The sequence below is a fragment of the Lontra canadensis genome, unplaced genomic scaffold (genome assembly GCF_010015895.1).
Source record: "Lontra canadensis isolate GAN:19392208 unplaced genomic scaffold, GSC_riverotter_1.0 scaffold33, whole genome shotgun sequence".
Lineage (NCBI taxonomy): Eukaryota > Metazoa > Chordata > Mammalia > Carnivora > Mustelidae > Lontra > Lontra canadensis.
This window is the reverse complement of record NW_022631027.1, coordinates 2,845,948-2,868,460: the sequence shown is the minus strand read 5'-3', so window position 1 is coordinate 2,868,460 and position 22,513 is coordinate 2,845,948. Positions and strand designations below refer to the sequence as shown.

Sequence of the window (22,513 nt, the reverse complement as noted above, 5' to 3'; positions counted from 1 at the left end):
AGCTCAGCTGGTTAACTGTCTGACTTTTGATTTCAGCTCAGGTCATGATCTCAGGGTCATGGAATTGAGCCCTGTGTTGGGCTCTGCATACTAGGGATGGAGCCTGCTTAAGATTCTCTCTCTCTGGGATTCCTGGGTAGCTCAGTTGGCTAAGCGTCAAACTCTTGATTTTGGCTCAGGGCGTGATCTAGCGGTCATGAGATGGAGCTCTTTGTTGGACTCTGTGCTCAGCATGGAGTCTGCTTGAAATTCTCTCCCTCTCCACCTATCCCTCCCCCAGCTCTCTCTCATGCATGTGCACTCTCCCTCCTTCTCCCTCTCTCTGGGGGGGAGAAAAAAAAAAGGCAAAGGAAACAAACACCACGAATGCAATTAGAGAATGGCAAGTGCCTCTGAGCTGTTGAATCACTGTCTGTGAGGGGATGGCATGGTGGGAGAGAAGGCTGGAAATAGACTAAGGGCCGTGGATGCCAGGTTTGAATTTGAATCACATTCCGTAGTTTGCGGAGAGTCACGGAAGATTTTAGAGCGAAATGGTAGCCCATGATGTGCTCTAAGTGCATAGCTCTGTGGCACTGGGTGATAGGTTAGAGGGAAGATGCCCTTGAAGTACTTAAAAATGAGGATAGTTAGAAAGAGGTGGGATTTCATTCATGTGTTCAGAAAATACTTGTAAATACAACCTGCCGAAGACCATTTTAGATCCCAGAGATACAGCACTGAACAAGGTAAGTCCTTGTTTTCTGAGGTTTTCATTTTAGTGAGCAAGATTGATAATTAAGAAATAATAATTTCAGGGGTGCCTGAGTGGCTCAGAGGGTTAAAGCCTCTGCCTTCGGCTCAGGTCATGATCCCAGGGTCCTGGGATCGAGCCCCACATTGGGCTCTCTGCTCCGCGGGGAGCCTGCTTCCTTCTCTCTCTGCCTGCCTCTCTGCCTACTTGTGATCTCTGTCTGTCAAATAAATAAATAAAATCTTTAAAAAAAAAAAAGAAAGAATAATTTCAGGGGTACTGGGTGGTTCAGATTGTTAAGCAGATGCCTTCGGCTCAGGTCATCACCTCCACATCCTGGGATGGAGCCCCATGTCATCAGGCTCCCGGTTCAGCAGGGAGTCTGCTTTCTTCACTCTCTGCCTCTCCCTGCTGTGCATGCTCTTTCTCTGTCTCTCTTTCTCTCAAACAAGTAAATAGGACCTTAAAAAAAAATCTTTAAAAAAGAAAGAAAGAATAATTTCAAATAATGGTGAGTGTCATAAGAAAGTTAAATAGAGAAACATGCTAAAATTCTTGCTGGGGCTAGTAGGAGAGAAGCGATGAGTAATATTAAGGCATATAGTTTTAGAAGTCCTCTCTGAAGAGGGTATATTCAATTAATATTTGTGTGTGTACCTGTGTGTTTGTGTGTGTGTTTAACCCTGCAAATATTTATTTATATAGTAGGGGAAACTCATTTGCATCTCTTCCAAGGCACCATGAGGCCCAACCGCATATACACACACATGAACACACACACACACACCGCTTCCTTGCTACACACCAGTTTCCAAGTGGAGGAGGCAGCCATTGCTGTTCCAGCATTCACCCAAGGAAACAAAGGCAAGGCAAGGCGAGGTGGAGTGGGGAATCTGGGCCTAAGAGAAGGGCATTCCAGGCAGACCACACAGCAATTGCAAAGGCTTTTTTTTTTTTTTCAAAGATTTTATTTATTTATTTGACAAAGAGATCACGAGTAGGCAGGCAGAGGAGGAAGCAGGCTCCCTGCTGAGCAGAGAGCCCAAAGCGGGGCTTGATCCCAGGACCCTAATATCATGACCTGAGCCATAGGCAGAGGCTTTAACCCACTGAGCCACCCAGGCACCCCTGCAAAAGCTTTTATATCAGCAATTTTGCTGCACTACCAAAATCCACAAAATCTTACCTTCTCAGGTCATGAACATTTTATACTCACCCGTATTAATATGTAGGCTATAAATCAGTAGTGGCTTTGCTCCAGGTGGTAGCTCCACTCTGTGTCTTTTTATTCCAGGACTGAGGCTAAAGGAGTAGCCCCACTCTGAGACATGGTCTTCTCATAGTAGAGAAGTATGAGTATGAGCCATAACCATGCAGAAGCAATTACAGCTTCTTAGACATAGTATAGATCACATCTACTCACACTCCACTGACCAGAGCAAATCACATGGCCAATTTCAGAGTCACTCCTGAAAAGGAGAGGTGGATAACTCTATAGAGTAATATAGTATGTGATAGAAACAAACCAGGCATGTTTAGGGTATAGAAAGAAGAAAGGTTCAGTGTGAATAGGGAATCTTGGTTTGTTTTGCTCACTGATCTATCCCATGCAGAAGAGTACCTTGTGCACGATACATATTCAATAAATAGTCATTGCATGAATGAATGAAAGCCAGTGTGGTTAGAATGTAAAGGAGACATGAGATTGCAGTCGCTAGCAATGTATCAGTTGGCAGGTAAGAGGAAACTGAATTACACCCCTGCCTGAGAATTTGGTTCTGTAGCCAGCTCTTTCCCCTGACCCTCTGTTCCAGCAGTAGAAGCTTCAGCTCTGTACCTTTAGCTCTGCCACAGATTCCCTGTGAACTTCCCATTTAGATGGACTTCCGTGGCCTGAGACCCCTCCCTCTTTTTAAGAACATCATCAACTCTTCTTTCTCCAGAAAATGCTCTTTTCCCCCATTCCAACCATGTTTTTCAATAGAAGCTAATGTCTTATGGAGGTTCTATCCAAGGGTGTTGACAGGCTCTTGTTCAAGGAGCACACCTGGGAGAACCAGGAGATTGTGGAGCAGATCTGTACTATTACTTGACTAGGTAGTGAGCATGACATTAAAAAGACAGCATCCCCCAAAAACGGGCATCATCATTTGACTGCGTCTCTACACCTCTCATGATCTTGCTCTGCACTGCGTTTGCTAATATTTTTTCATCATGTTCTTAACAACCATACTAATATATACTTTTTAAATTGTTGTGGAAATGCCACAGTTCATTAGGCAAGGCTAGGTCATTCAGAGCCTTTCCCTAGAATTTTCGAAACTGAAATTGAGGAAGCAACTCTCAGTCCCCTCCACAGGTCACAAAAACACAGTGGTGGTAAAACTGTGACTGTGTTTTTGTCACCTGTGGAGGAAAGCAGACCAAGATTGGGTAAAAATGTAGATGGGTTACCCGTAAGCCTGGCCACACGTCTTTCTTATCATGGTGATGTGAGCTTTCTCATAAATTCCCCTTTTTGCCTAAACTGTTTTTGATTGAGTTCCTCTCTCTGCAGCTAAGAGAGCTGAGTAATATAGCCTGGGAGCTTTGAAGGCATCTGTGCACTCATCTGTTTCTCAGCCTGAAAGCTAGGAAAGAGTATAACCAAGTTTCTTTTTAGTCAGATTAGGGAATAATCAATTTTCTGGCAAACTCTCAAACTGGTAAAGTGTCAATAAATTATGCAATTTGTTATGCAATAAATTATGCAATTATGTGCAAAATTTCTTTCTATTTTTTTAAAGATTTATTTATTTTAAAGATTTTATTTATTTATTTGAGAAAGAGACAGTGAGAGAGAACATGAGCGAGGAGAAGGTCAGAGGGAGAAGCAGACTCCCCATGGAGCTGGGAGCCCGATGTGGGACTCGATCCTGGGACCCCGGGATCATGACCTGAACCGAAGGCAGTCGTCCAACCAACTGAGCCACCCAGGCGTCCCAAGATTTATTTATTTTAGAGAAAGAGAGAGAGAGCATGAGAGAGTAAGCATGGGGACAAGCAGGAGAGAGAATTCTTAGTCAACTCCTCACTGAGCGTGGAGCCTGATGTGGGACTTGATCTCACAACCCAGAGGTCATGACCAGAGCTGAAACCAAGAACCGGATGCTTAACCCGAGAGCACCACCCAGGGGCTTGCAAAATTTCTTTTTAAAGTAGATCTGTATTTTTTTTTTTTTAAGACATTTAGGAAGTAAGTGCTAAGGAATGAAGGGAGATGAAAGTAAGTATGATCATTGTGGTTGTTGGAACATCAGATTTTATACCTTACTTTTTCCATAAAAGTAAATCAAAAGTTGCATGTTCAGTTAGTTTAGCTAAACTAGATGATATATATTGATGATATTTCATCCTTCTTGTAATAATAAATACTTGTGTTATAGTAGGGCATTCCCCTCCACATCAAACTCCAAAACTGAAGGAAACAGAATAAGAACCCTATAATTAAATGCACAGCAGAAACACACTACCTATAGTTGCAAAACACAGGAAACGCCCAAACAATAGGGAATGAATAACGAACCTGAAATAATACCTGCTAATCAAAGTGAAAATTTTATGACAGAAAATTCATGAAATGTTTAAGATGCTCTCTTAAAAGAAAAGGCAAATGTTTAGAAAATTAGAAATGCCTGATTCATAGATCTGAAAGAGAAGGGATGTCTCAGTTACCCCAGCGGCCAGACACATTAAGGGGTACCCATTAGATTGTTACTTACTTTCTGCTGCCACCTAGTCTTGAAGTACTGGGGTCTGTCTGCCTCTCATATCTGATTATTGTTGTCACCTCTCTAACCATTGGCTTGTTAGTTCTGTTTCTGACCTTTTCTTGCACTCTTTATCTTTTTACGCTTGACTCAGCCCATGGTGCATCGATGCTGACAGCCCCCAGCTTCCCCGGGTTTAACCCACCACCTGGGAAGACTTTTTCTACATCTATCCTATCTGACCCAAAAGTAGCAGTCTTACAGAAAGAGTGCTCAAAATGCATATAGTTGAAACTTTACTATGCTAGAGTCTTAGGATAATGGGTAATATTTTTTCTTCTTTCCAAGTTTTCCTTGTTCCAACACCATTGCAGTAACCATTGCAGAAAGAATTGGTAATAAGCTTTTTCTCATCTCTACCAAGAGTTCCACCTAGTGGTGATTCTGCAGAGCTGCACTTTTCAGCCGCAAGTGGATGAAAAAAAGACGCTGTTTATTATTTCATTAGCATTTTTGTGTTTATAACAAAGCAGTGCAATATATGTATGCATGGTATTAATTTACCTGGGAGCAGAAACCAGCTCATGGAGTAGCTTTCCCATCATACACCCGAAGCTGTAGATTTCCCTGTAGATTTCCCATCATACACCCAAAGCTCATACTTAATTCTGGGATTCTGGGTTTACTAACATTTCATAAGACTGGATCTACTCTGGACAGTAATTCTTATATAGTGAGCATTTGCATCTACTGCTGAATCTTGATGTTTTTAGACACTGTCAGGTGTCTTGTAAATGTTCATCACTGTATTAATTCACTCTGGTTTCCTTAAGAGAGTAAGACAAACTCAGTGGCTGAAGCAACAAAACTGTATTAGCTCACAGTTTTGTAGGCTAAAAGCCCAAAAGCAAAGTGTACCAGGTTTGGCTTCTTCTGTTTGATGTGAGAAAGAATCTATTCCTGCTTTCCCCCTAGTTTTTTGGTGGTTCTCTGGCATTCCCTGACTTTCATCTTCATGTGACATTATCCCTGTATACCAGACTGTCTCCAGATTCACCCTTTTTTATAAAGACACTGTCATATCAGTGTCATAGCAGTGTCCCCCAACCCATGACCTCAATTTAACCAATTACATCTGTAATGAACCTATTTCCAAATAAGGTCACATTCTGAGGTACTGGGCGGTAAGACCTCAACATGAATTTGGGGGGGAGGGGTGGTTACACAATTCAACCCACAACAATCACTGTACCTGCAGACTTCATTTCTGCCATGTTGGTATCAGGCATAGCAATGAATTGCTTTGGCCAACACAATGTGAGTAGAAGTGGTATGTGCACATCTAAGTAAAAATTAACATTTTTCCCCTCTGCTCTGAAATTGACAGTATTCCAAAAAGAGGCTATTTTGTCAGCTGATGTCTCAGAGTGACAGTGACATGGAACAAAGCAGGAGCTGACCTTCAGTCAGTATGTACTGTGAAAAAGAAATAAATCCTGATGATTTTAAGCCACCAAGACTTTGGGGTCATTTATTACTGAAGCATAAATTAACTTAAGCTGACTGACACAATAAACCTAACATAAACTAACTGATACCTTAAGTTCACTTCTGATGTGTGGATTCTTTCTTTCATTCATCAGCTATTTGTTGAAAAATTACTATGTGCTAAGCATAGTTCTATGTGTTGGACACTGTGATAGTTCATTTTGTGTTGACTTGGGCTGGCCAGGGAATCCAGGTATTTGTTCAAACATCCATGTAAATGTCTCTGAAGGCGTTTTTCAAATGAGATTAACATTTAAATTAGTAGATTTTAAGTAATTTGCCTTCTATAGAATGTGGATGGGCCTGATCCAATCAGTTGAAGGCCTTAAGAGGAAAAAGACTAAGGTTCCCCCCAGGAAAAGGGAATTCTGCCTCCAGAATGCCATTAGATTCTGAGCTGTAATATCAATTCTCCTTGGGTCTTCAGCGTGCCTTACTGCTCTGCAGATTTCAAACTTGCTGGGCCCCATAAGTCACACAAGCCTTTCTTGAATCACTATATATATATATATGCACATCTTATTGGTTCTATTTCTGTGGAGAAACCTGATTACAGACACATACCAGTGAACAAGCTTGAACTAATCCTCAGGGTTTACAATCAAAGGAAGGTTATAGATAAATAAACAGGAAAATTACTGTGTTGTATGGTAAATGCTGGAATTTACTCCATGTAATAGAAGTATGTAGGAAGAGCATATAACCTTGACCTAGGGAATCAGAAAACACTCTGTGGAGGAAATGAAGTCTAACTTGAGAACTGAAAGTGGCAAGTGGTTTAGGAGGTAGCCAAGTGCAGAGACAGGGTGATGGGGAGCAGGGATTGAATTGAGTATAGAACATACATTCTCAACACGGGCATCATTGCCCTCAAGGGGAGAAAATTGGTGCTTGGCAGGTGAAATCAACCATAGCTATTACAATGTTCTGTGACCTTGGAAAGTTCAGCCCTATCTGACAAAACTTACTTTATGGAGCAGTAGGGGAGATGATTAGAAGACATATCTGAAAGGTCTCCTTATGGGGGCAGTGATGAAAAGGAGATTAGGAAACATTGGTGTAGAAAAACCATTAAGGCAGAGGAATGATCATATGTGAAGCTACAGAAGTAAGATAGAGTATTTCAAATATTAAAATGGTTTAGGCAGGTGGGAAGGAGCAGAGAGACAGGGAGGTTGTATGAGAGAGGCTGTTCTGGACACAAATTTTAAAATTAAATCCGGAAATATGTTTTGCCTTCAGTTACCTAAATATTTTGAATAAAATTGAACTTTTGTGTCTAAATGATCTGCTGCAGACTTTTCTCACCTATTTATATATGAATTTGTATGTTGTGTTTGCAGCCACATGCTAAATGAATCATTAAGTTTTAAACATTTTAATGGCAAAGGACAATTGTTAAGATATTTTTTTCTGTCTATCATTCTGGGACTTTTTAGTTTTATAATTGTAGTTTCTGGAATAGCATCCTGTTCAGGTGGGTACTTAATCATAATGCTATTCTGGAAGGCACCTTAACCTCTGGAGAATTTGCATGTGATTTACTTCGCTGGAGTTTCAAAGATTAAAAAATATGAGAGTAAGAAGATATTTTTCTTGGTTCCGTTGTTGGAATAGAATGAGAACAATGGTGTATTTAATAACCATTATCATTATCTTCCTCCCAGAGTGAATTAAAATTGCTTTAGTATTCTATTAGGAAAATCTTTATAAAAATGCTGCCAATCATTTTTTTCCCTAGCAGCTTGTTAACAGTGAACTTAACGCTAATTCAGTGCTTTGGTGAGATAGTATAAACTTAATTTTAAAATCTAGAGAACTAAAGAATTTTATGATGTACCATAGTTTTAACTTCTAATATTTTTCTACCATAGGCCTAGCTTGCTTGTTATAAAGAGACCTGACGTAAATGTCTAATACACTCTTTTTAGGAGGCAGCATTCTGGTAATATTTTTTATAAGGTCTTGATACATCAAAGACGGTATATAGAAATAGATCTGGGGGCGCCTGGGTTGCTCCGTTGGTTAAGCGTCTGACTCTTGATTTCAGCTCAGGTCATGATCTCGGGGTGTGGGATCAAGTCCTGCACTGGAGTCCATGCTCAGCATGGAGTCATTGACAATGTCTCTGTCCCTCTTCCTACCTCTGCCCCTTCCCTTGCTCACACTCTAACTCTAAAAATAAAGAAAGAAATAAAATCTAAAAAAAAAAAAAAGAGAGAGAAAAAGAAAGGAATCTGAGTATGTATTCTGGAATCAGACTGCCTGGGTTCAGATCCTGGGTTGAATCTGTTTGGGTTTAAATGTTACTAGCTTTTGTAAACTTGGGCGGATGTGTAAAGTTCTATAGCCTTGTACTCTGTACCTCATTTTGCTCCTAACTAACTTAGGGGAAATAAGAGAACCACTACATAGGGTTGTTGTGACTATGAAATGAGTTAATTATGTACAACACTTGGAACAGTGCCTGGTACCTACTCACTACTCAATAATGTGAGCTGTTATGATTTGGGGCTCTCTGTTGAATAGTTTTAAAACCATTTGTTGAGTGCTTCCTGTGTGCCATAGAAGGCACTTACTTGTGGAACTGTTACTACATCTTACCTAAAATGATCTTCAGAGAAGGACTCAGGGTATGTTTTTACCCTGACTTTTTTTAGTATCATTATTGTTCTCTTTAGTGCATTTCAGGCCTTCAAAGTGGTTTATTTTTTAGGCTAGGATGCTATTTTTGTTCTTTTGTGAGAAGATAAATATCATAGGATCGTAAGAAAAGCGTTCCTTAGGGCAGTAGGTGGGAGATGATTCCACTTCAGAATTTTGTATTGGGCTCTGGCATTTGTCATGGTACTGCTCTTCCCGTAGTGACAATAGGGAAAATGTAGAGTTACCAGTGGTTTTCTGGCTTTTTTAAATTTTGATTAAAGAAATTTAAAAATACCTTTCAATATTTGTATCTTTCAGAAGATGTCTTTGAAAATCACCAATGCAAAACGAATCGAAGGCCTTGATAGTAATGTGTGGTGAGTGCCTTAGAATAAGCAGTAATAATTTGATGAAGCTTTCTTCCTACGCATTTTGATTTTCTTAGTTGGGAATGTTTACCCTTATCTAAACTCTACAAATAAAGGTACTTATTTTAATTTACTCATTAAGTGAAATTGGAAGGACGTTAAGGGTCCATAAACTGATTTATTCATTCGTATAAATATGGTACATGTGCTAAGCTTACAGATAGGCAGAGAAAAGAACAAAGAACTTATCTTGTAATCCGTGAGCTAGTAAGAGCTGGTATGGTTGAGGGAAAAAAAAATAGATGATGAAACTGTGGGTTTCAAGAAATTGAGATTTCTAAGAAACTTCTAAGTTCATTAGTTCAGCCATCATCTAATTAGATAAAGTCATTTTGTAGGTGGTAAAGTTTTTGTTGGGAACTCATATTTTTTTATTTGTAAGATTAAACTAGGTCTTAGTTTTTCAGTTTTATGTTAAGATCATGAGATAAAAAGCTAACTGTAATTTTGGTACTTACTATTATTTTTTTAATTTGAGGATTGAATTTACAAAGTTGGCTGCAGACCCCTCTGTTGTGAATCTTGGTCAAGGCCTTCCAGATATATCCCCTCCCATATATGTAAAGGAGAAATTATCAAAGATTGCAGCAATTGATAGCCTGAACCAGTATACGCGAGGCTTTGTAAGTATATGAAGACCATGTGGGGCATGAACTTGTATTTTATATGGTGTTGTGTGTGAATGTGCTTCTGTCACTTCTGTATAATTGGCTTTCTGGGACCAGCTGTCCCAACCTGGTAATCAGAGGAACCCCTAACCTTGCTTGCCCTTATCTTCTGGAAGGAGCCATTCCCAACTTCTAACCCCTCCACAGTCCTATCTTGGTCTTCGCTTTACTGTTGTTCCAGCATAGGGTCTGAGGGCAACAAGGGAGGGAGAATCTTCTCTCTTTTTTTCCAGCTTTTTTTTTTTTTTTAATTCCAGCATGATTAACGTACAGTGATATATTAGCTTCAGGTGTACAATATTGTGACCCAGCAATTCTGTACATTATACAATACTCATCACAATGCATACTCGAATCCACATTACCTATTTTACCCATCCTCCTGCCCACCTCCCCTCTACTACATATCCATTTGTTATAGTTCAGAGTCTGTTTTTGGTTTGTTTCTCACCTTTTTCCTTTGTTTGTTTTGTTTCTTATATTCCACATATGAGTGAAAGTGTATACTATTTGTCTATCTCTGACTGACTTACTTCACTTAGCATTAGACTCTCTAGCCCCATCCATGTTGTTGCAAATGGCAAGATTTCATTCTTTTTGAGAGCTGAGTAGTATTCCATTTTGTGTGTGTATTTGTGTGTGTGTGTGTGTGTGTGTGTGTGTGTGTACACCACATCCTCTTTACCCATTCAGCTCTTGATGGACACTTGGACTTCTTCTATAGCCTGGCTATTGTAAATAATGTTGCTATAAACATGGGGTGCATATTTCTTTTGAATTAGTATATATATTGGCTATATATATATATACACACACACACACACACACACACACACACTTACACACACATACACATCACATTTTCTTTATCCAATCATCTGTTGATGAACATCTGGACTCTTTCCACATTTTGGCTATTGTGGACATTGCTGCTATAAACATTGGGGTGCAGGTGCCCCTTTGAATCAACACTTTTTATATCTTTAGGGTAAATACAGGTAGTGCAGTTGCTGGATCACAGGATAGTTCTTTTTTATTTTATTTTTTTTAAGATTTTTATTTATTTATTTGGCAGAGGGAGCATCAGGTAGGGAGAATGGGAGAAGCAGACTTCCCACTGGAGCCTAATGCGGGGCTTGATCCTAGGACCTCCAGGATCATGACCTGAGCTGAAGACAGAGGTTTAACCGACTGAGCCACCCAGGCACCCCTAGTAGTTCTATTTTTAACTTTGAGGAACCTCCATACTATTTTCCAGAGTGGCTACAAGTTTGCATTTCCACCAACAGTGTAAGAAGGTTCCTTTTTGTCTGCATCTTTGCGGACACCTGTTGCTTCCTGAGTTGTTAATTTTAGCCATAGTGATAGGTGCGAGGAGATATCTCATTGTGGTTTTGATTTTTATTTCCCTGATGATGAGTGTTGAGCATCTTCTCATGTGTCTCTTGGCCATCTGTATGTCTTCTTTGGAGAAATGTCTGTTCAGGTCTTCTGCCCGTTTCTTGACTGGATTTTTTTGGGTTTTGGGTATTGAGTTTGATACATTCTTTATAAATTCTGGATATTAGTCCTTTATCTGATATGTTATTTGTGACTATCTGCTCCCTTTCTGTAGATTGTCTTTTAGTTTTGTTGATTGTTTCCTTTGCTGTGACCTATGCCCATTCTTTAAATATTTTCCAGTTTTTGTAAATATATGTAAGTATATTTATATATGTGTTTTTTATTTGAATAAGTACAGCAGATAGTATTGCACTGTCACCAGGCTGTGGATGACATTGGTTACCTCAGGGAGATGGGAAGGAAGTGTTGTTGAGGAGAGATCATTATACTTTTTTAACAGAGCTTTGCCTAGTTTTAATTATTATATGAAGCATGTGTTATTTTTGTAATTAAAAATTTTTTAAAACACAGACCCTTATTATTCTGAGGAAATGTGTAGTGTTTATGGTTGCTTTCAGATCACCCCTTGCTAGAATTTGTTAGACCTGTTATTAAAATGAAATTCAAAAGAAATTTTGGATTTCCAGGAATGGTGACAATCTTCCCTTGCTCTTTTCACAAATTGTGTATATTTTTTGGAGCTTGAAGTAGTCTCTTTCTCTTGCTCTTATTTTTTAGTTTACTGGCTGTATTCCGTCACCCATCCCCATTAGTAATTATACCCAGTTTCTCTAATATTACAATATCTCCTAGTTTCAAAATATGAAAAATATGCTACAGCTTTGTTTTTATTCATTTTAATTGGGTGAGGGTCTGTGACATACTAACCAACATTCTGACAAAGGTGACAAACAGAAGTATCTTTAACAACGACAACAACAATAACAACAACAAATGCCTCCTTTTTATATGAACTGGGATGGAGAACTTAAAATGACCAAAGGCTCTTTTACTTCATAAATCTGAGGTATATCCTACCAGCCTTACTTGTGTCCTGACCCAGTTTATTCCTTTAGAGCCCTAGGTGCTTTGCAAAAAAGGCACATGCCCAGCACTTGGACTCTTACTTGCAACTGACTGAAAATTAAGGAAGTTCTCCAAAAGCAAAAAGATGAGCTACATGCTAGGAAACAATAAGAAATAAGAAATACTGAATTCAGTACCAAATAAGACAAGGAGGGGAGAAGGGAAGGGAAAGAAAGAGAAGAAGGGAAGAATAGAGAACATAGAAGAGACGAATCAAGGAAGATCAAATAAAGGAGTTAAGACTCCCTACAGGGATGCCTGGGTGGCTCAGGGATGCTTGGGTGGCTCAGGCGGTTAAGCGTCTACCTTCAGCTCAGGTCATGATCCCGGGGTCCTGGCATCGAGTCCCACATTGGGATGTTTGCTCAGTGTGGAGCCTGCTTCTCCCTCTGCCCCTCCCCACACTCTCTTCTTCTCTCTCTCACTGTCTCTCTGACAAATAAATAAAATCTTAGGGGGAAAAAAAGACTCCCTATATGTCTCAGAGTATTTGGATTTACAGTCCCTTCATTCCTCTAGTGAACATTGTTGTTTGCTTGAATGACTCCTCCCCTCTTGGCTATCATGTGGTGAAGAATGTCCTACTTCCCTCCTAACATAACTCTCATATAAGCACTAATATACATTTCTTTGGGGAATTTGTTTTTGCCCTCTCTCCATAGTCCATTGGTTGGCATAATAGCCTTCTCTTTGGTAACATGGAAGAACAGAGTCAGGATATATAGACAATGCAGGTTTTCTTATTTTAGCTGGGAAAAAAGTCCAACTCTACCCAATATAATTTAATTACTATCAAAAATAAAGTAATTGAAAAAAAAGTCATTGAATGTGATTTGATTGCTGTCAAAAAATGTACTATCAAAGACATATTTGGTACTGAAGTCAATTTTTACCAAAGCAAATACGGTGGAATTTTAAATGCCAAAACCAATTGTTTAATTTTTTTTTTTAAGTCATTAGCAAGTTGTTATTACCCTTCATGTAGGAATCCTCTGAAAGTAGGGGGAAAATGTTTCTTATTTCCATTAAAAAATACAAATTTTCTTTGGATAATTGTAAACATGAAACCCAAATTTTAAAAATTCTTTCATTTTAGATCCAGAGTACCTTCAAGAAGTAGATCCCATAATCAAATTTAAAATTTTTTTCCCTCTTTTTGTTCAACAGGGTCATCCATCACTTGTGAAAGCTCTAGCCTGCTTATATGAAAAATTTTATCAAAATCAAATCAATCCAAATAAAGAAATCCTTGTGACAGTAGGAGCATATGGATCTCTTTTTAATGCCATTCAAGGATTAATTGATAAGGGAGATGAAGTAAGTGTATTAACATTAACATCTTACCTATATTTAATTATTATCATTTGTACTGCCTTTGAATCTTTTATTTTACATTCTATTTTTAATTATTTTTGAAGTATAGTACACATGAGTAAAATCCACAAATCTTAAGTACACAGCTTGACAAATTGTTTACATGCATATGTTTATATATATGTGAATATGTATCCAGGTAACCACAAACCAGATGAAGATACGGTACATTTCTAGCACCTAGAAGGCTCCCTTTTGCCTCTGCCTCATTTATATTCTTCCAGAGGTAACTACTCTTCTGTCTTCTAGCACTATAGTCTCCTTTTACCTGCTCTTTAAGCTGATATAAATGGAATTACACAGTATGTACTCTTGAATAGCTTCTTTCATTTATCATTATGTCTGAGATTCATCTGTTTTGTTGCATGTGACTCATTCATATTTTTACAGCCTGTTTAGATAAGGGTAAGTGGAAGGGGCTAGCAGTGATGGGGAAAATGAATCTTTCATTTGCACGACTAAAATTACCCTTACCTGAACTCAGCAAGTATTTGGTTGGTGTGTTTTTATGCCCAGCATCGTTAGCAGCCCCATGTGTAACAAGAAGCATGAATGACTTCTACTTTGGTACTGTGACCCACATGACCCCAGACTCAGAGCTGCCCCTCTGTCCCCATCATAATTCCAGTACCCCTGCTCCAGTATTTCCTGACCTCTTCATTCATTCAGAAATCACTGAGGATCTCCAATACTAGGCACCCTGGGAGACAGTTTCTGTGTGGCAGGAGTTCCCCGTCTAGTGGAGGAGATACTCTCCAACTGGTGAATTAGAATGCGTGTGACAGTCAGTTGTGGAGAATGTGTTAGTTATGGTGGTGACGGCTCTGCTAATGTAGGCTCAGAAGACCCCAGAGAGGCGTTGCTTAAGCCGAGTCTGAAGAATGAATATTTACCTGGATCTATGTTGTTAATTCCTTTCTTTGAACTCTCATGGCACTTTCCCTGTACAGCTTCTATAAAAGATACTGCTGTTACTTTGTATTGTGTTATTCTGTTACATCTCTAATTCCCTCTACTATGCCAGACAATAAGCTCCTTAAGGAAACATCTTAAGGAAGTACAGGTATACTTTCATATACATAATCTCCTTTGAGCCTATAAACTAGTTGAAAGTTTCATCTCATTCTTTGATGTTCTTAATCCTTTCTTGCTCCCCCCTCCTGCACTCAGCAGGAGCATCCTGAGGCTCAGCCCTCGCCCTTCTTTCCTTTGTTCTTTCTTCCCTGATCACTGTATCTGATATTTGAAACCACACACATGTCACTTTCTATCACATTCACCTGTTTTATTTCCTTTATAACATTTATTACTATGTGAAATTATCTAATTTACTTCTTTGTTTTCTTATTTAATGTCTTGGTAGAATGTAAGTTCCAGGAGAACCAGTTTATTGCTCTACAACCAGTCCCTGAAACACTGAGTACTCAATAAATACTCTGCAGAAAGAGAGGGGAATTACTCCCACCATAAAAATAAGGAAATTTCAGCAAAGAGTGTCAAGTATATTCTTTCAATTTTACCTCCCTGCCTCTCCAATTTATTTTCCTTTATTGAGCTCTCACTTAAAATCAGGCCCCTGTGTTTCTCACCAGAGTTCAAAGATAGGTCATCTTGGTCCCTGAGAATTTCGTAGACTAATTAGGAACTTACAGCCCACCGAGGGAAAGATCCCTTCCCAAAGGGAATGAACAAAGATCGATTTCTTTGCCCTGCACAGTAGCTAACACCTAGCATAGTAGACTGTGTAGTAAATGCTCAGTGTGAACTGAATGACTAGCACAAACAAAGGGGCTTTAGAATGTAAGGCCCTGACATGACTCCTGTGAGAAAGGCCTTTGAACAGGCATTTTACATCCTAAGAAATGCACAGTAAAAAGTGCAAATTTGCAACAACCGTCAGGTATCACTAATTTAATCGACAGAAGTTAAGTGAGACAACTTAGTGTTGATTTGTGAAATTAGAAATAGTTACTCAATTATTCTAAAGCAATTTGGCTGTCTGTATAAGGTGCCATAAAAATGTTTGTACGCTTAAATCTAGCAGTAGCAATCATATGAATTTATTCAGCTATTTAAAAGCAGAGAAACTATATATAATCACAAATAAACATAGCATTGTTATTTATTTATTTATTTTAAAAGATTTATTTATTTTAGAGAGAGAGAGCACACATGGGCACTGGTGGGAGAGGGGCAGAGGGAGAGAGAATCTTAGGCCGACTCCTCTGTAAGCACAGAGCCCATCAGGGGGCTCAGTCCCACAATCCTGAGATCATGACCTGAGCTGAAATCAAGAGTTGGATGCTCAACCACCTGAGCCACCCAGGTCCCCCAGCATTGTTCTCTATACAAGCAAATGATTTAAAAAAAAAAAAAAAAAAAAAGACTATTCTAAGACTCCCAAGTAGCCATTAAGATAATAAATATTAAAAGTATAATAGTAGGAAATTTTCATGGAATATTACTAGATTTAAAAAGATAAAAAGAAGGGCACCTGGATGGCTCAGTTGGCTAAGTGTCTGACTCTTGATTTTGGCTCAGGTCATGATCTCAGGGTTATAAGATTGAGCCCTGCATCAGGCTAGTTGTGGAGCCTGCTTAAGTCTCTCTCTCTCTCTCTCTCTCTCTTCCCCCACCCCTCACTTCCATATTCGTGTGTTCTCTCTCTCTCTAAAAGAAAAAAAAAAAAGATGAAAAGAGAATATATATGATGGATATAAATTATGTGTTCAAACTTTCCTTATAGAAAAGTAAAAAGGATGCTAGATACCAACTGGACAGGTTGGATTGGCCCATTGACTGATGTAAAAGCCAGCCCACAGGTGACTGAGAGAGAACACGTAGAGGCCAAGGAACAAGAAATATGTATCTTAAGGGGCTAGGAAAAAAGACTGAATCTAGATATAAGCCACCCACAGTGAAATTGTGAGTATCAGACATTAACAATAGCATCTTAACCTGTCTCCCTGCATCCAGTCTTTGTTTTGGAGTGCTTTTGAGCAGGAAGAAACATCTTTACCCTCAGGTTAATGCTTGGAAAGTGGTACCCCATAATGGAGACCATTGTTGTGTCGTCTTTCCTTATAGTCTTTGGCTTCTGCCCCTCTCTAGTATTTTATTTTGTAATTTAAAATTTAAAGAAATACTTAATGTTTTGGCTGGAACATTCCTTCGAGGATGTGATGAGACATGGCCTCTTCCCCCAGAAAAATCTACCAAAGCCCATGTGAAGTTTTACATATAATTTCAAGAATCCCAACTGCAAGCCCTTCTGTAGACCTCATTTAGAGATCAAGGACTCCTAGACAAGTGTATCTCTAAGGTCTTTTCCAGTTGGCTGTTAGCTCCATGAAGGCAAGGAAGACCAGCTTTTTCACTGCTGCATCTCATCATGTAGTATAATGCAGGTACACAGTATTTTTTCAAATGAATGAATAATTGATAAGTTAAATTCTTATTTGGTTTCATTTTAGGTCATAATAATAATGCCTTTCTATGACTGCTATGAGCCCATGGTGAGAATGGCTGGAGCAACACCTGTTTTTATTCCCCTAAGATCTGTAAGTTTGCCCGCACCATTCACTTTCTTCAAGATGTTTTGAAAATATATGTAATTTCTTTGTCCCTGATGAAGTTTCAACTTTGATTACTTTTTGGGATTTACTGTGTATCTCTACTATGGCTGAAGGTAACCAATATCTTGAAGAGAGCAACTTTTATTACTGTCTCCTGTGTTTGCCATGTGTCTCTGTTGTACCAGCATTCACATTATATCTAATGTTATCTCTGTAGCTATGTGTCTTCCTCACCAACATAAGCAGGACCAGCTCAGAGACCATTTCTAACTCACTGCTCCCCAGTGACTAACAGTTTATGCTGGGTCTCCATAAATGCTTGTTCAGTTCTGAATTAAGCGAAAATTCTGAAATTTTTAAAATTTTGCTTTTATTTGGGGCACCTGGGTGGCTCAGTGGGTTAAGCCACTGCCTTCGGCTCGGGTCATGATCCCAGGGTCCTGGGATCGAGCCCCACATCGGGCTCTCTGCTCAGCAGGGAGCTTGCTTCCCTTCCTCTCTCTCTGCCTGCCTCTCTGCCTCCTTCTGATCTCTGTCTGTCAAATAAATAAATAAAATCTTAAAAAAAAAAATTTTGCTTTTATTTTTAGGAATTTAATGAAGCATGCTACCAATGTCTTTTTTTTTTTTTTAATTTCTTTTCAGCTTAACAGTATTCATTGTTTTTGCACCACATCTAGTGCTCCATGCAATCTGTGCCCTCCCCAATACCTACCACCTGGTTCCCCCAACCTCCCACCCCCCTACCAATGTCTTTTTAAAAATCTTACTAAAATAAGTATACACTAAGATAAATCACAGAATCTTATATTGGCCCCAAAGTACCAAACGTGTTAACCATCATTACAGCTGGCTCCCTTGAAGGAATGTAGACACTTAACAGCTATTAAGTGTTGAAAAGATTTTATTTTGCCATTTAATAGGTGAGACTCTAATCCTCTTGGACTCTTAAGGCTTAATGATTTTTTTTTTAAGATTTTATTTATTTATTTGAGAGAGAGATACAGTGAGAGAGAGGATGAGAGGTGAGAAGGTCAGAGGGAGAAGGAGACTCCCCGTGGAGCTCGGAGCCTGATGCGGGACTCGAACCCGGAAGTCCGGAATCGTGACCTGAGCTGAAGGCAGTCGCTCAACCAACTGAGCCACCCAGGCGCCCAGGCTTAGTGATTTCTGTTTATTTTCTTTGTTAGTCATTTATTCAGTAACCTTTAAAGGCCTTACCCTTCTCTATTTTTGCCCCAGTAAGGTTATTTATTTGTAAGACTGCAAACATGAATCAATTGAATTAAATCACATTTTATTCTTCATACTTAGAAACCTGTCAACGGGAAAAAATGGTCTAGTTCTGACTGGACATTGGATCCTCAAGAACTTGCAAGTAAATTTAATTCTAAAACCAAAGCTATTATACTGAATACTCCACATAACCCCATTGGCAAGGTGAGTCTTTGATCTCTTTATACAGTCTTCTGACCTATCATTTTCTCACACGTTGAATCATAATTGGCTCTGCTCTTTTGTTTTCTTTAAAACATACAGGTATATACCAAAGAGGAACTCCAAGTAATTGCTGACCTTTGCATCAAATATGACACACTCTGCATCAGTGATGAGGTTTATGAATGGCTTGTATATACTGGAAATAAGCATTTAAAAATAGGTACTGATTATTACATAGAGTCACAATCTAAATGTGTTTGGGCACGTCTGGAACAACTGATTGGAAAGGATCCCAGAACAGCTTTAAAATAGTCCTTACATTGGGTATCTGTCCGGATGAGCACTTAAATGGGATTTAAATAAATGATGCTTAAGTGAAATGATTAACAGATTGAAGGACAAGCAGTACAAACTAAGGGAAGGGATTTTTGGATCATACTATAAAACTATGAAACCAGAGAAGTCATACTTTTGCCTATATCCTTGGCTTTTTATCAAGAATCCATCTATTACTTGGTACATAAGATACAGGGAGCTTACTTGTTCCCAAGCTGGACTCTGTGCTGAGCAAGTTGCCAAAATTCCAAGTCAACAGGAGAATGTAAGGGCCAGTAAGCTATTGCTGCTTGGAGATTTCTTCATTAGTACTGGGCCATCTCACAAGTACCTCAGTGTCTTCTAGAATTGTTCAGACTGATATCAGCTGTAAGATTATATGCACAGCTGCAGACTTGGAGTTTTTGCACTTGTCCTTCCAATGCCCAGAAACACTTTTCTCCCTAGATATCCACATGGCTCAGTCTCTCACCTACTCCAGGGCTTTATTCTGATATCCATTTTTATGGCCATATATAACATAGTTAAAGCTTTCTCCTTCCAGCATTTGCTTTGCTTTCTGCCCCTCCTGCCCCGTTCTGTTTTGTTTTTTCCTTTATAATAAATATCAAGACCTATATTGTTTACTTCTAACCTGCTAGAACGTAGGGACTTTTGTTTGTTTTAGTGTCTTCTGAATGCCCAATTTCCAGGATAGGATCCTGCATATGTTAGAGGATCAGAGCATAATTGATGAGTAAATGAATAGAAAATATGAAAAGGATAAAGGAAGGAAAACTAAAATCACTCAGGCAAAAAATCAATAAATAAAAAATTAGTGTACTTATATATAAATAGTTGTATATATCATAATTATCCCTATGTACATTATAAATAGTAGAAATACAGAGGACAAAGCAAATGCTTGAGGGGATCAACAGAGGAGTGAGCAAAAGATGGAATTTGCTAAGCAGAGAGGTAGGAAGAAAATTCATACCAGATAAACTAATATGGACTGAGACAGGGAGGCGTAACAGATCAAGATATACTTAAGATTAGGGCAAGTGGTTTACAAGGATATAATAGGCACAGATGATGATGGAAAAGTAGGGTAATTCTGACAGCCTCGAATATGAGAACAGAGTATAAACTTGTGGAGGAAGTCATTGATTCTGAAACTCAAAGCCTTAGTATACAGAGTACCTCAGAGCCACGAAATTCACATCATGAGATAGGGATACATTGTCTTCCATCCTGAAACAAGAGACAGTTTTCCTAACAGAAATTTAATAATTAGAAGTCATTAGGGGCGCCTGGGTGACTTGATGGATTGAGCATCCAACTCTTGGTTTCAGCTCAGGTCGTGATCTCAGGGTTGTGAGATCAAACTCTGTGCTCAGTGGGAAGTCTGCTTGAACAGTCTCTCCCTCTGCTTCTCCACCCCCCCACTCATGCACACACACACACTCTCTCTCTCTCTCTAAAACAAGGAAATCTTTTTAAAAAAAGAAGTCAATATAAAAATCACAGTTCTGTGCATATTTGTAACAAAGAGCCATTGAAATAAACACATCAGAACTTTTTTATTTTGCCATTAGTATTTACTTACTAAATATTCATTTGTTTCATTGTTGGTAGCACACACTGTCAGATAAACAGTAGTACTTATTTTAAGCACTTAAGAAAATTTCAAGGAAGAAAACTGAAAATTGATTTTTTAAATTAATTTTTTAAATTTTTTATTAACATATAATGTATTATTAGCCCCAGGAGTACAGTTCTGTGAATCGCCAGGTTTACACACTTCATAGCACATACCTTCCCCATGTCCATAACCCCACCACCCTCTCCCTGCCCACCTCCCCCGGCAACCCTCAGTTTGTTTTGTGAGATTAAGGGTCTCTTCTGCTTTGTCTCCCTCCCAATCCCCTCTTGTTTCATTTATTCTTTTCCTACCCCCCAAACCCCTTATGTTGCCTCTTAACTTCGTCTTATCAGGGAGCTCATAGGATAATTACCTTTCTGTGATTGACTTTAAAATTGATTTTTTTTTAAATTCTACAAATTAATTTGATTGTCAGAATTCCAATGAGCATACTTTGAGAACAAGAGATGTGTCATGTCAAGGGAATTGGTTACATGATTGGATTTGTAGTATAAAGCTAAGAACCAGCTATAGGTGAGGATCTGAAGTGAGTCAGATAGGTTAGCAGTAGAGTTTAGAATCAAAACAATGTGGGGCTTGGGCAGGGAGAGGGTATAGCCTTTGAAGATGGGAAGGGAACAAGCAAGTATGCTTCTGAGATCTCTGGCCTGGCCCCCTCAGCAGTGATGAGGCTCTTAAGCAGAGGTGGGGATGTGCTGAGGAGGAGCAGATCTGTGGGGTGTAAGGAATCTTCCTGCCTCTCGTGCTTTAGTCTTGCTAAGTTTCAGTGTTTGAGAGATATAGTGAAGATGTCCGGAGACAAGTGGAATTATAGACCTGATAGTCAGGATCAAATTATGAGGAGAAACAGTTTGGGCAGTCATCAAAATTTTGTTGATGGTGGAACCCATGGAAGAGAATATTCTCAGGGAGAATAGACAGCCAGAGATCTGAAAGGTACGGTGATGCCTTGACACAGCAAACTGCTATTCCAGGTGAAAACTGCATTAGGGTTCATCTTCATGATCTCTCTGTTTTGGGTCATTTGAACTATTTCCAGTAGAAAATCAGATCAATATGGACAAATAATTATTTTTTGTCATTTCTAATTTAATTAATTAAATAAATAAATTTAATTTTTTAATTAAGCAGAGAGAAGAGTCATCTTTCTAATGAATATAATTCTATACTTAACATAAAACATATGTTCATGTCTATGCAATAATGCCTCAAATCTTTAGAGTTTTAGTTAACTCAGTTTAACAATATTTTTCCAATAGATAACTTTAAATGATCTTAAGATACATTGTTTGAGCCTTTATTATACTGCTTAAACCTCATATGATAAGCCCTTCATAGTAAAAATATAGCAGATATTACTTGCTGAAGATATCAAGACTTATATTTTTAACTTGGATTTTTTAGTTGTTTATAACAGCCCATAAACAAGAAAAAAAAAAAGAATTCACTATTTCATTATTTAGAGAGTGCAGTTTGGTTCCACAAAAAGTTAGCTCTTCTATACAGTGGCCTTTGTTATATGAAAGATGCAAAATGGCTATTTCATCAATTTGCAGAGTGTGATAGTAAGGCTGTCTAACCACACATCATGAAGCAGCAGCATCCTCAGGCTTTCACTGAAGCAGTTTTCCCTGGGGTAGCACTCTTCCTCATGCCTCTCATCCCCGTCTGACTTCCACTGAAGCCTAAGCTACCTGTAAATAACTCATAGCTGCTGTGGCTGATTTAAGGATCATGGGTCATATATGGGAAGTACAAAGACCAGTTGCCTTAGAGATACAAATGCAAGCTTAACTTAACCAACTTTAGGTATTGGGATTTGTTTGTTGTTGTTGTTGTTTAGTTTTTATTTATTTATTCATTTAAGTTATCTCTGCACCCACGGTAAGGCTCGAACTTACA

At 38.7% G+C, this 22,513-nt stretch overlaps 1 protein-coding gene across 4 annotated transcripts in view; it reads left to right on the top strand.

Moving 5' to 3' along the window:
• Positions 1 to 22,513, top strand: part of KYAT3 (kynurenine aminotransferase 3) — a 57,817-nt gene that overhangs the window by 17,619 nt on the left and 17,685 nt on the right. For 3 of the 4 annotated variants that reach the window (XM_032867061.1, XM_032867062.1, XM_032867064.1), the window contains 6 exons: positions 8,995 to 9,053; positions 9,583 to 9,727; positions 13,409 to 13,558; positions 17,089 to 17,175; positions 18,505 to 18,630; positions 18,730 to 18,850. In XM_032867061.1, the coding sequence (XP_032722952.1) occupies positions 8,995 to 9,053; positions 9,583 to 9,727; positions 13,409 to 13,558; positions 17,089 to 17,175; positions 18,505 to 18,630; positions 18,730 to 18,850 (688 nt within the window). The remainder of the gene's footprint in view (positions 1 to 8,994; positions 9,054 to 9,582; positions 9,728 to 13,408; positions 13,559 to 17,088; positions 17,176 to 18,504; positions 18,631 to 18,729; positions 18,851 to 22,513) is intronic. The other variant, XM_032867063.1, reaches the window with a different exon arrangement.